The 15,984-nt window shown below is 40.3% G+C and overlaps 1 protein-coding gene across 1 annotated transcript; it reads right to left on the bottom strand.

The window, feature by feature from the left end:
- Positions 1–3,924: 3,924 nt before the first annotated feature.
- LOC117757314 (potassium channel subfamily K member 2-like) lies at positions 3,925–15,979 on the bottom strand. The gene is made up of 9 exons (XM_034578335.1): positions 15,626–15,979; positions 12,326–12,432; positions 12,054–12,166; positions 10,780–10,870; positions 10,152–10,269; positions 9,414–9,574; positions 7,548–7,734; positions 7,309–7,448; positions 3,925–4,263 (listed from the first exon to the last, which is right to left on the bottom strand). Coding segments are annotated over exons 1-9 (1,257 nt in total). The 5' UTR covers positions 15,627–15,979.
- Between the last annotated feature and the right edge of the window lie 5 nt (positions 15,980–15,984).

The following is a 15,984-nucleotide window of genomic DNA, read 5'->3' as shown; positions in this document are numbered from 1 at the left end:
CCAAATGAATACTGAAAACAGTCCTGCAGTCCAGCCACTGTCAGAACAGAAGAAATGGTAACAACCAAGTTTCACCACCAATATTTTCACTTTTCACTCATAGGATCACAGTTCTGCTGGACGTCTGTGCCTGGTCGTCTGTGCCTGGTCGTCTGTGCCTGGTCGTCTGTGCCTGGTCGTCTGTGCCTGGTCGTCTGTGCCCTGACTGTCTGCAGTGGTTTTTGAAATGGAAATGTTCTGGTGAAATGAGCTGTATGTACTGTATCTGTTCTGACTGTGTGCTGTTGACTCTGCTCTGTACTTCCTGCTTTGATAACTTTACCTCACGCATCATAAGAGCAGCTGCCACTGACCCGTCACACTCATCAGACCACTCTCTCATCCAGGAAGTTTCAACACAGCGGCTGTGACATGTGTGAGTGATGAAAACCTACTGATTGATATGCACCTCATTTTACACACGCTGAAAACATTGCTATTCAACTTTTCATATCCATGACTTGGTTCTTAAAGAATTTGACTCTGTCACCAAACAATCAACATCAGATTTGAATTCAAATCGTACAGGATCCTGATGGAAGTGAGTTTCCATCTGAGGCACACCTCCTGTTCCCTTATGAAACCACACTTAAATTCACTACATCCAGATTTTTATTTGGATCTGCACACACTCACAAATATCAGTTCCCTAAACATGCCTGATTGTTTTCATCAAGATTCATGAACTTCTGTCTGAGAAATCAATGAAAATGTTGAAAGATGGTAAAGAGAGTGAACAAAAAATTCATGGACACGTCCCCTGATCTGGATGTATTGGGCTCTTCCCTGACACAGGCCACATCCTTACACCAAGTGTCCTGATAATCCGTCTGGTCATTATGGACAATTATTTAAGTGGAATATATGATGTATGACGTAATTCAACGACTCTATGACACATATACTCTTGTTCTGGAGACAGAAGCAACAGAATGACACCACAGAAGAATTGAAATTAGTTTAATCTCAAGTCATATATTTTACAAAAGTCTTTGTTAGGTTGTGTTTAGATTTGCTACAGACATTATTATTATTATCATTATTATTATTATTATTCTAACAACTTGATCTCCAAGACTTACACCAGTGTACAAACATATAGTGTACCATTTATAAAAATACACCGTTTTCATAATCATAAAAGTCATAAAAGCATTAACATATCTGACACGTTAGCAGAAAGTCGTAGAGTTAGTTTCATTTTAGCACAGCTAAAAAGATGATCGTGTAAAAACGTCATAAACTAAACAGCCGAGGCAAAGTCCGAGCAACCAGCCACTACCCAGTGTAACGTCACTACTGTTTCCATTCAGTGTTAATGTTGAACCACGGCCTCAGAGTTAATGCTACTGCTATAGTAAAAGTCAACACATAACAGGATGTCAGTTCAGGGCGTCTGAATGACTAGTTTAGTTCATCCAGAAGAATCGATATCACCTTTCACAGATTTCACCCAATAAAAGATCAACTAATCAACACTGCAGAGGATTCATGAAGCAAGTTTTCTGCTTCAGGGATATTTAGCTCCTATCTCTATTTTTATTTGTCGTTACATCACTAGATGAATTGAAAACTCTTTATAATATATATTGGTTTCACGCTCCCTGTGTGTGTGTGTGTGTGTGTGTGTGTGTGTGTGTGTTTGTTTGTGTTTGTTTGTGTGTGTGTGTGTATTAAAGCATGTTCTCACCACTAATGTCACATAACAACATCTGAATGGACTGATTCTCTGTGGAAGCGACAGCATGTTGTTACGGTCAAAGACTGACTCTCAAATCAAAGTGCATTTTCAACGGCAGGCATACACACACAAGAGGAAAGCCCTCTGTGTGTGTGTGTGTGTGTGTGTGTGTGTGTGTGTGTGTGTGTGTGTGTGTGTGTGTGTGTGTGTGTGTGTGTGTGTGCGTGTGTGTGTGTGTGTGTGTGTGTGCGTGAAAGCTGGGCATTAAAACTTTATTTGTTCTTGCACTGTAACATTAAACTTTCATGACTTGTCCACATCTGAGAATCCTCACATCAAACCATGATATCTCAACAACATGTAACATTTTCTAGGACACAAAAAGTTTGGCAGCTGACGGTTCAATGCTGTTAATCTGTGGCAGTACGGCTCAGACATGGTGAAGCAGCTTTGAGTTGGTCAGTCGTGAGTAAACGCTGGATATAATACTCACATTCATTATATAATCATAAATTATTAAAAACTGCTGCAGTTTCCACAAACATTTCTCCTTCAATTCACAAAAAAAACAAAACAGTGAGGTCTTCAGCAGTGGGACTCAGGCCTCTGCGTGCAGGGCACCCTCATCACCAGGTGAGCCGGTGGACGCCCCGCATTCGGAGGCCTTAATCCTCGTGTATCGACTGTGGGTTTGATTCCGACCCGGCACTTTGCCGTCTTCTCTCCTCATTTCATTCTTACCGTCATGTCAATAAATGTGAAAAAATGTGTTTCGAAAAGTAAAACGTCTGCAACTCACTGCTCGATTAAATGTTGGATGAGTATGATCACATGTGGATCCAGGCCAGTAGAACATGAGTGTATATAAACAGTATATCATAAATCATATGAGAGACACATGCAACGCTGCAAATAAACCCTTGTTCAGTCAGTGGTTCACCTCACAGTGTGTTGTGCTCGGCCTTGTAGGGAAAGGAAAGAGTTTAAGGCACAACGATGGTTCAACAAATCTCCTCACAGAGCCGATCAGAGATTTAAGTTCTGTTAAATCTACATCCAGAGTCAGAGAGAGACAATCTGAGCACCTCAAACTACGTGCACCATCTCCGTCCTCTCTGAAACTGAGAAGTTAGTGGTAAATCGTATACGTAAGGATGCCGTCAAATCCAAAACATTAAGACGACAACATTATACAAAAAGATCTACAGTTGTAGTAAAGTCTTGCTGTGTGGGAGTAAAGGCTGCCACTGACAACCACAGCGGTCAGACTCTTGTCATTATTGGCTGTTATCAGACGTGACCCACCCACCACTCAGGAACTGACTACAACTCTTAAGTTAGTCAACAGCAGGCATGAAAAGTGGGGAGAAAGTTTAACATTGAAGTAAAGATAATATTTGGCATTCAGTTACTGCAAAAAACTTGTACTTAAAGGAAGAGGCAATATTTAAATCTGTAGATTTGAATAATTACCAACAAACTATTGAAAGAGAAAAATCGAGCTCTTTTACCAACCAGTAAGATCAAGTAAACCCTAAATTATCTGCACCTCTCGATAAAACAGTCAGAATGATGATCAGGAAAAAGCTTCAGATTAAAATACATATTCATTTGATTCAGATTATTTCAGATGCTACTATTGGAATTAACTGCACCATTGAACTTAGTCTGGGACCTTAACTGCATGTCACCTCAAAGTGTTTGCTGCTATACAGTCAGACATAAAAAAAGGATGCTCAAAAAATAAAATGAAATAAATGTACGTATGTTGTAAAGCCTTGTAGTATAAAATGTATCCTAAACCACAGCCAGGCACCTTAGACAATCTACTGACTTTTCTACATTAGGTCACCATATACAGTAAATAGCAGGTTTTAACCACTGTTGTTCTTTCCAAGAGACTGAGTGAGTTTTCAACGAGGTCAACTCCTTCACTCGTCTTCTCGCTCTTTGTCTCTGTGTAGTAACGAGGATGGTGAGGTGGGGAAAGTGTCCCGTCGTCAGAAATCCACTGGAGTGTTCAGCTTTCCCTCCAGCCAGTTACAGAGAGGTGAAGACGCGCTCCTGGGGTCACAAAGCGCCATATCATCCTTTTTACTTGATTTAATATGAACTGTTTATCTGGTCAAGCTAATCTGGTTTCAGCACTGTTGACAAATGTAAAGGTCTTGGAAGGATCTAGAAAAGTGTTGGCCATCGTCTCTCTACTTGAGGTGTTCGATGGTTGAGCCATCGCCTCTTTCTGGATCCAAACCGTTCATGAGCGAACCCCCGTTTCTGGCCAGAGGCGTCATCAGGCCCTGCAGCCCGGCCTCCTTCTCCTTCTTGTCCCGTTCGTCGTTGAAATTGACCGACACAGTCCTCTTGGGCAGAGTGAGTTCAGGGGTGGGGCTAAATCCCATGTCAGTGGACAGTTTGCGTTTAATTGAGGCTGCGCGCTGGAACTTGTCGTAGATCTCGACGCTGACACGACGACGGGTTTCTTTGAACTCTGCCGAGACGTTCGCCGTCCACTCTGCAGCATGAGCACGGATCTCTCCGACCTGGGAGAAGAAAGAGAGAAAGATGTAAGCAGAGAGGACAGAGGGAAACACAGATGACAGGTTTGGTTCTTGGAACTGCAAACAAATCCTGTTTTAGTGATGGTGTCAGGTTAGTGGCTCAAATACAAATAAAGAAGACAGAAAATGTCATGATGATGTCATGAAACAGCGTGGGATCATGGGATGAAAATCTGCCTGATGCAAGTTGAGGTAATGTATTAATCTTTCATGTTACGTAGCAAGCGGCAATGAAAAATCACCAATCCATTGAGAGTCTGGCTAGCAGTGTGTTTTTCCTTCGTCATACGTTGTTTGCCCAGGATGTTATAGCAGAGACAGATAAAGCCACAGGTAAAGTGGATATGAAGCAATTAAAAGGTGACAAAATGAAAATGTTATGAACATAATGGTAAACGTATTGGATAATGTAAATACATGTTGTTGTTTATCTTTGAGAAATAACCTGTAAAGGTCCTTTTTGGTGGTTCTGTATAAGAAAGGGTTATTAAAATAATTCTTAATAATAATATTAATAATAACATTAATAACAACTAACTCGACTTGACTCTGTTTGACAAAGCAAAAAAATACTAATATACATGAGAGAGAGAGAGAGAGAGAGAGAGAGAGAGGTGGAGAGTGACAATGATACTGACCAGGTACAATTATATTTGAGCTATGAGCTGAATAGGATTGCACAGAGTGCACCATAGGGACAATGACGCACACACACACACACACACACACACACACACACACACACACACACACACACACACACACACACACACACACACACACACACACACACACACTGTGCACAAGAAGACAGCAATCATATGTATATTACTGGCGGAGTAGGTGGTTACAGCAGAGACAAAAAAAATCCTCGCACAGAAGAAGTATCTGAATAACAAAAAATGTCCGAGAACAGAGTGTGCTGCCACACAGCATCTAATTTGATTCTGTCAGCACATCTCACTTTAAATCAATTAAACACCTCCCTCTGAATCTTCAGACAACCACACAATCTGATAAGAGTTTTACTCTGCTACACCTCATAGATTTGTATTTGTATCTACTGTGATGAGAGGCTAGGAGATGCTTTCATAAAACTGAGAAAATCACTTTTCAGCACTTTGCCAGTAGGACAGGTTCTATATCAAACTCACAATCAGACAACACAACCTTCAGGTCTTTCTTTCTGAAAACATGTCTGTGAGAGACTGACACTAAATGTTTCATAATCATTCAAATGTACATATAAACCACAAACACATTATGAACAATAATAAAGGAAATTCAGTTGATCAAAAACATTGACTATACAATCTATCCTGCTGATAAACCAGGTAGGATGAACACAACGTTTTCTAACTTCACTCAGCACCACAGACTGTTTATAAAAATCTCTGCACACAAACAATAAAAAGTGTCAGTATATTGTAGAACTGTTAAAGGGGGACTCACTAAGGACAAGGAATATTTCTCGGGTGGCTCCGCAGCATAACCACAGGCCAAGCAAACTAACCCTGGTTCACATATCACCTCTAACCTTAACCAGGAGCTCAGAGATAATGTGTTGCCTCAGTAGGACCAGGCTTTGGTCCCCATGAGGTCTACTGATCCTTACAAGATCCGTATTTATGCTGCATCATGTATCAACATTTAACAGTTTTTGTTGCCAACCAGTAATTAAACTAATTATGTTTAATTATAGGGTACACTGTGTCAGGCCTTTAGCCGTTACATCCTTGCTAAATATACACTGCATGTCTTGTCCCTTGCAGAGTAATGGCCTCAGACTATGTGTTTGGATGGCTGACAGTCAATTAGATTAGAAAACAGTTTTGTCATTTAAAATTAAGTTAAGCAGGGAGCAAAAGTTGAGGCGGGGACATGGCGCTGTAAAGGAGTAGCTCGTACAACCTGTGTTGTACGGAAAAGAGACAAGGAGATATAGACATATAGCACAGAAACACTATTGCAGTGCCTGTTCTATACCTGCCTGTTTGTAATGTTCTATTCTCTCGTCCTGTTAATGCTCCAGAATCTACTTCTGAATCATTCCTTTTGATTAGTGACTCCTCCTTTACATAAATCTACTTTTACACATATTCTACAATATACTGACACTTTTATTGTTTGTGTGCTTGACGTTGTGTGCAGAGATTTTTATAAACAGTCTGTGGTGCCGAGTGAAGTTTGAAAACTTTGTGTTCATCCTACCTGGTTTATCTGCAATCAAGATTCTATATTCAATGTTAGTCATAAAATGAAACTGAATTTGCTTTAATACTGCTCATGTGTTTGGATTATATGCACGTTTAAATGATTTAATGAACAGGTGTTATTTTTTCAGCAATTTCACAGCTTTCTGTTTAACAATCGACAAAATCTCCAGACCCAAGTTCAAAACTTTTCAAAACAAAAGCTCACAGGAAGTGATAATGGGAATTCTGTATTTGCCTTGACGGATTTCAACTGTGCAACTTTAGATTTGTTTCGTCTTATCACTGAAAAAATACATGAAGATTGTCATTCTTTTGGTTTTTAGTGTCTTTATCACGTTCTCTTGGATCTGAAGAACAAATGCTGAGGGCCATACTGTGAACCTTAAATTCTTGCTGTGTGTTTGTGTCTCAGTCCGATATTGTAAAATAAAATGATCAAATTATGAAAATAATCTGACAGTGATTTCAACCTGCGGTTACACCCAGTTGCCGACCACTGCTGTAGTTTATCTGAGGACATAGAAGAAGATATGTTCAACAAAGACTGAAGGCACACTGCCCCGTCCCCACTGACTGCTACAGAGCGCTGGTCATATCTTTACTGATATTGAACGTATCGTGTGTTCAAATCGCACCAAACCCGTCAGTACACTTCCCCGGGCAATTTATAATAAACTTGCCATGTGTGAAGCCGATAAGATGAACGGTTTGTGGACGTTAATGGAATTAGTAGGTAGATACAATGTATTGATGAACAGATATGCAGAGAGCTAGTGAATGAAGGAGCAGATGAGAGTGGACAGTGTCATACCTCTTCTTTCGTCCTCTTGGAGATGACCCTGAGCCAGTCTCCTATCATGCTGAGGATGGCAGCAAAGTAGGCCAGTCCCACCAGAATCCAGAACCATACAACTGGTTTATAGTAATCTAAGTACTCTATGTCTGAGCCACCTAGACACGGAGAGAAGAAGCTGTTTATCAACACCTGATGAGACAGATCTGTATGATGCAAGGAAACAGAGCTTTATATCAGGGTTAAAGTGTCTGTACCTGCCACAAAGTCCCCAAATCCAATGGTTGTCAGTGTGACGACCACAAAGTAAAGGGACTCCAGCGCAGACCAACCCTCGATGTATTTAAAGATGGCTGCTGGGAGCGCCACAAACAGCAGGCAGCCGAACAACACAAACAGCAGCGTGGAGATAACCCGGATTTTTGTCTGACTGATGTCCCAGTGCTGCAGGTGACACACAGAGAGAGAGGACGGCTGAGACGATGAGAAATATAACAGTGAATTTCGACTGTGCAACATTAGATTTGTTTCATCTTATCACTGCAAAGATACATGAAGATTGTCATTCTTTTGGTTTTTAGTGTCTTTATCACATTCTCTTGGATCTGAAGAACAAATGCTAAGGACCGTACTGTGAACCTTAAATTCTTGCTTCTATGCTAAAACTGTTGTGTGGCTGGAAGCAGGTGCTTGAGAGAGATAATCCAGATTTAATGTGGATATATTTGTGCTAAGATATTTAATTACCTCCGCCAAAGAGGTTATGTTTTCACTCCTGTCCGTTAGTTAGCAGAATTACCCAAAAACTACTGAGTGGATTACCCTGAAACTTGATGGGAGAACTTTTCAGAGAAGGTTTTTGACATTTTCACAGATTTTCTTGGGAATTAATGCATCTTGATGAAAGAAATCAGGCATATGAAGGGAACTGAAGTCTATGAGTGTGCAGTTTCAATTTAAGAAGGTATGTGCTCTACTGAGTGTCATTCTATTGTTATACATCCATTAGCAATTGGAGGGCCAACATTAACAGATGCCCCACATTGTTTTTGAAGTGAAATGGTAAAACAGCATCAGATGCTGTTAGATGTAATAACATTATTCTGCAAATGGATCCTTTGGGTGCAGTAGAGAAGACGTTCACAGTATTCATTTAGGATAATGCTGCAGTCTCACACAAATTGCACAGAGCAATAAGGATTTCAAACACACACACACACACACACACACACACACACACACACACACACACACACACACACACACACACACACACACACACACACACACACACACACACACACACACTTACTTGTGTGTGATTATTTACACGTAGCGTTTATCACTGAAGCTATATCTTTAAGGTCTAAATCCCTTAGGGCTTACCCATTCTAAAGAACAAATAATGTCACTGCAGTGTCTGTCATTGATAAACTCTTCAAATATAGAAAATTACATATATTTGAGATACACTACCTTAATTAGCTCTGCCATTTATACTCAGTGTTCCATGCTAGTAGAGGTTAATGGCAAATGTGCTAACTTGAGGACAATTATATAGATACCATGAAATGAGAGAAGTTTGTCAATGTGTTTCTTTGTCATCAAAAATCACTATATCTGTTAATGTATTAGACCAATACAAGTTGTACAATACAATGTGTTGAAGCTCTTTCATATTTATTTATCTATGATCAGTTGCAGAAAATGAACTACATCACAATATATCTGTCTAAGTTCCATATATTACACTATAGGATTTAATCCATATCATCCACCATCACCACGTGGTTTTGTAAAATCTGTGAACAGTTGTTAAACCAGTTGTAGGTCTTATATAAGTGCAAACTAAAAGAGCTGGTGTGTGAGGATATTGTCGAGTGCTTTGATGTGAATTATTAAGGTGTACCTACTGTATCCGAAGCTGCAGTCTGAACTCTCCGGTATGTGTTTCAGAGGTAACTGTAAGTGCATGTCCACCCATACCAGTGTGTGTGTGTGTGTGTGTGTGTGTGTGTGTGTGTGTGTGTGTGTGTGTGTGTGTGTGTGTGTGTGTGTGTGTGTGTGTGTGTGTGTGTGTGTGTTCAGGGTTTACATGACTGTGTATGTGACTCCAGACTCACCACAAACATTTTCTCCACTCTGGCAATGCCCTTGCCAAATATGGTGCCGAGCTGATCTCCTACACCAGCCAAAAGAAAGCCGAACAGAGGGATTCCTAGCAACGCGTAGACGATGCAGAATATTCTTCCACCCTCTGTGTGAGGAGAGATGTTTCCAAAACCTGCAGAGATGGAGGGAAGACACTGAGACAGGGAAATACATGACCACTGACCTTACAGCTGAAGACAAGGACAGTGGAGATTTGGCCTATTTTTGTGTTTCACTATCTGTATCAAATGCCTTTTAATTCAGAGTCTGGACTGACTCATGTGTCTATGACTCTAGTGAAGTTACAACAGCGACATGGTAATCTATTTATTTTTAACACAGAAAAAGAAGGAGTTACTGCATCCTAAATCTTCATATACAACAAGGCAACATGTAAACTTTGAATCAACTCCTTTGCATGTGTTAACATGATATTTAATTCTTTAATGTATGGCAGTTTGTACTGACCAGTTTTCTGACCTAGTTTATATTTAGTTTGCTAGTTTGTGGTGTTTTTCATTTATGTTCAATCTGATCTTTGAATCAAAGTCAAACCTACTGACATAATCATGTCGATCTTAATGGCCTTCAGTGAAGTAAGGATGGATGGATGTTGTACAGAAAGACATGAACATCATGTGCAGAGACTAAAGAGAGTGTGATGAACAATGTGTACATTTGATCACAGTGTATGTGTGTGGGTGTTCTACCAATTGTTGTGATGACAGTCCCAGCAAAGAAGAAGGCAGAGTTCAGGTCCCATAGGCTGCTGTGGTTGGTCAGGACTCCTGCAGGGTTTACTCCTGAACGGATTGCAGACACAACTTGCTGGAAGGAGAGAAAGAAAGTGAGATTGGTGTTCAAAACAGCTGTTACCTTCCTTCTGCTTAAAAGAACAAATATTGTGTTCCTTTCTTGCTGCTGTAAATAATTCAATCCTCAAACACTGAAGCAAGTGCTTTTGAGACATATGTTTCTTGTTGTGGCACAGGCAGAAATGTGTGTTTGTGTACTTGCCTTTCTAATGAATAAAAGATGGAAATTTATAAAACTTGGGACGACTGTGGAGAAGGAAAAAATATGAAATCTACTGCAGGTGAGTCCCAGGTAGGGTTACTGGTTCAGAGCGGGAAACAGAAATAACAATAGGTGAACTGCAGAGACAACTTCCACACATGTAAAGTGATGCTGTGGGAACTGGCCATGGTGCTGAAACCTCTGCAGCTGTGCGAGCTCAGTCACAACACTGTGTGTTTAAGGAGATACTATGGGGTGATAGAAGTCCACAGTACATGTCTTTAGTCTCTCATTAGTCCTCAAAGGTAAAGGCGGCCTCACCTTCACCAGCTCCTCCAGCTGGCTCTGGTTCACACAGGAGTGACTGGACAGGAACTCCAGCTTCTGGGACAGGATGGCCAAACGCTGGGCACTGGGAGAGAGAGGAGAGAGAGAGGGATTGATTGGTCTGAAAAGAGTGTAATCAGAAGTCAAATTAAATTCATATTTCCTGAACAGAGTGTAATGGTTTGTTATAGAAGTTTAATTATAACAATATGTACTTGGGCCTCGTCTCTCCACAGTGGTACTTAATACAGTTCAGACTGTAAGTATTTGGGCAGAAAGATCGTCTGCTGGTGTTTGTGGGTCAGAGAGTTCAGGTACTCATAGACAACATATTATTAAATATGATAATTTTGTTTGATTTCATGTTTAGCTGTCCAGTTAGTTTTGGGCACGACATGTTTAAAGGCCTATATCTCCCATACAATTTTTCTATATGGATTTATACCTACTCACTTTAAAGCAGAGACTTGGCACTTTAATGTAGTATCAGTTATTTTATTTCAAATTGAATAGACTAAAGCTCTGAATCTATACCAAAACGGTGTAACTGTCAAAATATGTATATTCTAAACTGTAGAATTAGGATGTTTTGTCGCATCCACTGGTGTCCACAACTAACACGTCTACAGCGTTGTGTTATTCAATAAGTGTGTTTAGATGTCATTGGCAAAGCTGTGTTGTAAAATCTTATTGTCCTGCAAGTATAAGGACTGAATTATACAGGCCCAATTATTGAACCCTGGGGAACTCCGCATGTTATATTCAGACCTATTACTGATCGATGTTCACAAGTTGCAACAGCAACTCTTTATACCAGAGAGCAATTTATTTATTTTTGTTTAGAAATTATATGATCAATGATCTATGAAGTGTTGAAGACTAATATTTTTTCCATATTAAGTGATAGATGAGCATAATTCAGTAGCTTCACCACAGGGGACTCAGTTTTAAACAATGGAATTTGCATTTAAAAATAAATTTGCAGTGAATAGGTTAACCTAAATAATGAGAACATTCTCAATATTTCACAATAAAAGAAAAAATAAGTCAACAATGGTTCAGTACCAAAGGATTCGCACTGCACTTTTTAAATGGGGCTTAAAACCTGCAGTTTTCAGTGGAAATTCCTGATAGGAGTGAGCATTTTACAGCTAGTAGAGAGAATGTCAATAACAGGAGCGTGAGTGGTGGATGGATGGATGGGTAGAGGGGAGGGGGCTCCTCTGGCAGTGAGGCAGACAGACAACATACATATTCATCCCGCCTACCTCTCGTGAGGCTGCTCCAGAGCTCTGAAGATGGCTGCTCCCATTACCAGGTACAGAACCACCAAAAGAAAGATGGCTGTCACCGTCTTCCATTTCATGACTGTGGAAACCACCTACAACAATTCAACTGATCAATCAACCCGCATCCATACAAGCGGCATCCTAAAATAATCACTGATGCTAAAAATCCCCCGTCCAACACTGTGAATTGTGTAGCTTGTGAAAAAATAAAATTACTTTTAAAGTCAGGACTTCTTTCGTTTTTCTCTCACCTCACTCTCCTCCCGGGGAGTCAGTGTGATTGGCTTTGTGGAGAAGGAGAGGCGGGGCTTGGTGTTGTGAGTGGCAGATTTAGGGTCCAATAAGTCTGGAGCTGCCACTGTCAGGAGGAGAAAAAAAACACGATTGAACATTTTTTTCCTACACTTCTCTCCCCACCCTCTCTCTGCTGACCTGCTGCAATCCACATATTTAGAAGTCCTTATAAATAAATCACCAACAAGTCCTTTAAAAGGCATCTGAATCAAGCTCGAGTGTTTAGTCCTCAGGCCCCTCTCTCCCGTTACGCAGCAATGCTTGGGTGTGTACTGTGTGTGTGTGTGTGTGTCTGCTTTTATAAGATACAGCATGTAGTTGAGAATAAAAGGTATGCTGAAAGCAAGAAGAAAGAGGAAGAGGGGCACACGAGTTGTGTTCATCTTTAGTGTAGGGCAGTGATCACCAACCTTTTCGAGCCCAAGATCCCTTTTTAATTCCAAACGTAAGCCGAGATCTACCACCCTGATATCTTCCAAAACACCCACTTAGTCATATTTATTAGTTTTTGCAATTTCTGTTAAAGGCTGAATGTACAAGAAATAAATATACACAAAGAAGGGCAGTTGTGCAACTGTTTCTATTCAATGCACAATACTCAGATTAATATCAATTCATATTTACAACTATGTAGCTTCTCAGTTCCACAACATGTTCTGCAGAGGAGCTGCTACTGCAGCACAATGTTGTTACATATAGGCTTTGATTTGAATATGGCCACAAATATGATTATTGCCCAGAATAAAAGTAGTCCATTGTACTCAAATAAATACAAGTACTATACAGTATGAAGCCGTGCATCTTCCGCTCCTGTAAATATTTCACAATAAAAAAAAACTTTTAAACAAGGGAATGGATTCCATCAACAGAAACGCTGGAGTGCTTTTATTTTGAAAAGGCATACAGAAAGTGTTTGTTTGTGACATAAATTCATCAGATAAACATTAAAACTCAGGTGAAAGATCATCTTCTCTGTTTATTCTGCTAACACTTTCCGCACCCGTTTCAAAGTAAAAGCACTCCGGCGTTTCACCTTCTGAATCCACTCATTTGTTCCAACGGGGCTTTGATTGTTATCGACAGACCGGAAAATGCGCATCTTCATACCGTAGAGTCCTGACATTTACTTAAGTACATAAACCAACTTGTTCTTGAAAGAAATGCAGGAGATAAACCTGCAGCTCAGACGCCAGTAGCAGACACACAGCGCGTGTGAAAAACAGACAACCGACACACAGCTGATCTGCGGCGCGACGTCAGTCAGTGAGTCCAGAGAGTTGGGGGATCGACAGTGCAGACTGCGAGATCGACCGGTAGATCGCGATCGACGGGTTGGCGACCACTGCCATACACCTGCCACATGTGGTGACAGTGTTTGAAAGATAGAGAAATTAGAAAGCCGGGCTGAATAGAGTAGACAGAGTTTACTGATCATTCTGGTGAGACAGAGATTTAAGGAGAGGGGGGAAGAAGTTGCCCATGTTTTTTGAACAGTTTTTATGCATGAATGAGTGTGTAAAAATGTTACTGTGAAACTTTTGCATGACAGGACCTGCTTTATAATTTGCTAGACAGTTTTCGATCTGTTATTCAATTCCAATGTGATGAATGTGCAGTCAAAGACAATATGTGATACACCTCAGTTTGTCCACACACAACATATAATCCTCTGTATTTAAAGATGTGTTGACACACAGGTTGTCTTGATTCTTTTTCATGTATCTTGTTTATTGGAATTAAGTATATGGTATACATACTGTATATTGACAAAATACTGTGATATAAAGAATATTGATGATAATCCTGCAATAGCCTTATGTTTTAATGCTATCTTCAGTATTTTTTTATTTAGTTATAATGAGAAATGAGAGTAGACTACACTATATGTGATGGAAGGAATTAATAATAAGATGTCACATTAATGTAGCCTCAAACATAAAAGCAACTGTCAGACACCACGGTACAGCTTGAATATGAATATGTGCGTTTATGTGTGTGTGTGTGAGATGACTGAACAGGGGGATGAATGGAGGACAAGGAGAGAAAAGAGCAACGGCGAGGAGGAGTGGAGAGAATAAAGGAGGGTCTGGAGGTGGGGTCTGTTCAGGATCACACAGACAGGAGAGAAAATTAATGAAAGGGATGCATCCTTTAGGCAGAGGACATAACATTTTCACCATTTTTCTATACTTTAAAACCTAAACTGTTCAGAGAATTTTATCAATAGGCATAAATCAAACAATATGTTTTGCCTATTATTAGGATGACAAAAGAGGTGAAAAAAAGGCTTTGCCCAAATCATACACACTATCTACTAGTCATCTAAATGAAATGATCTATCCTCAGCATCACTACTCCCCTTACATTCATTAAATATAACACTAAATATTATTCTCCAAATGAAGGGTAACTAACTGGGGGGATGGGTAAGTTTTGAAATAATGAAGATGCTGAGCAAATGATGTGAGGAATCTCAAGTTAGTTACTCTCTGACATTTTTGTCAGATTTCTGGTGAGACTTTAATTGGGGACTTTGCATTGTCCTCAAGATTTACCCCAACCTAACCCTAACCCACTACTTTCCAAACCTTATCCTTACCTTTTCCGAGCCTTAATCCATCCTTATCCTAACCTTATCCTAGACTTAACTCAATCTTATCCTAACCCTATCCTAGCCTTATCCTGACCTTAATCTAACCTTGTCCTAACCTTAATCTAACCTTAACCCAATCTTATCCTAACCTTATCCTTACCTTAATCTATTCTCATCCTAACGTTATCATAACTTTATCCTCACATTATCCTAAATTTATCCTAATCTTAACCTAGCCGTATAAACCTTGTCCTATCCTTATCTTAACCTTATCCTAACCCTGTCCTAACTCCTAACCTTGTCATACCCTTAGCCTTCCCTTAATCTAACTTTGTCCATACCTTATCCTAACCTTTCCCTAGCCTTATACTAACTTTACCCTTATCCTAACCTTGATCCCTGACCCCAAAATCCGCGGGTTAGGATTTTCTAGCCTCGGCCAGAACACACATAGACAGGTGCAGAAGTGGTCTTGCATGAGCAATAATCATAATCATAATCATAATCATAATCATCATAATCATAATAAAGGTAATAATAATAATAATAATGATAATTTTAAGTTGGAACAGTAGTGTTTTAAAAGTTATCTACAAGTTTCAGGACAAGTTCTTTCTCCATCTCAACACCATGTCCCACATACAAACATGAAGTGTGTACTTACTCCTTGTTGTTGCCTATCCGATGCCCTCCGCTCTCCTCTTCTCCTCATCCGACGCTCTCACTGTGTTTGGGGGAATCTTTCCTCCTCTGCGTGTCTCCTCCCTGCGGGGCTGAGGCGGCGGGAGGAACAGGCGCTCCGTGTTTTTACTCGTGCTCCTCTCCTCTACACTCGTCCTGCTGATCGGACACTGATGCTGCGCGTTAATAGTGCCCACGTGTCAAGGTGATAGAGAGACGTGTTTCTGCTGTTTCCTTCCCTCTCCTCGTCCTCCTCCTCTTCCAGATCTCTGTCATCCACTGCGCTGCGTTTGCGCTCCGGCTTTTTGAGCTCACGGCACAGGGTGGAGATACAGGAGGGAA

The sequence above is a fragment of the Hippoglossus hippoglossus genome, chromosome 3, assembly GCF_009819705.1.
Source record: "Hippoglossus hippoglossus isolate fHipHip1 chromosome 3, fHipHip1.pri, whole genome shotgun sequence".
In the NCBI taxonomy this organism is placed as follows: domain Eukaryota; kingdom Metazoa; phylum Chordata; class Actinopteri; order Pleuronectiformes; family Pleuronectidae; genus Hippoglossus; species Hippoglossus hippoglossus.
This window is presented reverse-complemented; position numbering and strand designations above follow the sequence as displayed.

Coding starts and splice junctions, on each gene's coding strand:
- LOC117757314 (XM_034578335.1), bottom strand. Junction 10,270..10,779: donor AGCTGGAGGAGCTGGTGAAG/GTGAGGCCGCCT, acceptor CTCTCCTTCCAG/CAAGTTGTGTCTGCAATCCG. Junction 7,449..7,547: donor ATTTGGGGACTTTGTGGCAG/GTACAGACACTT, acceptor CTCCGTGTCTAG/GTGGCTCAGACATAGAGTAC.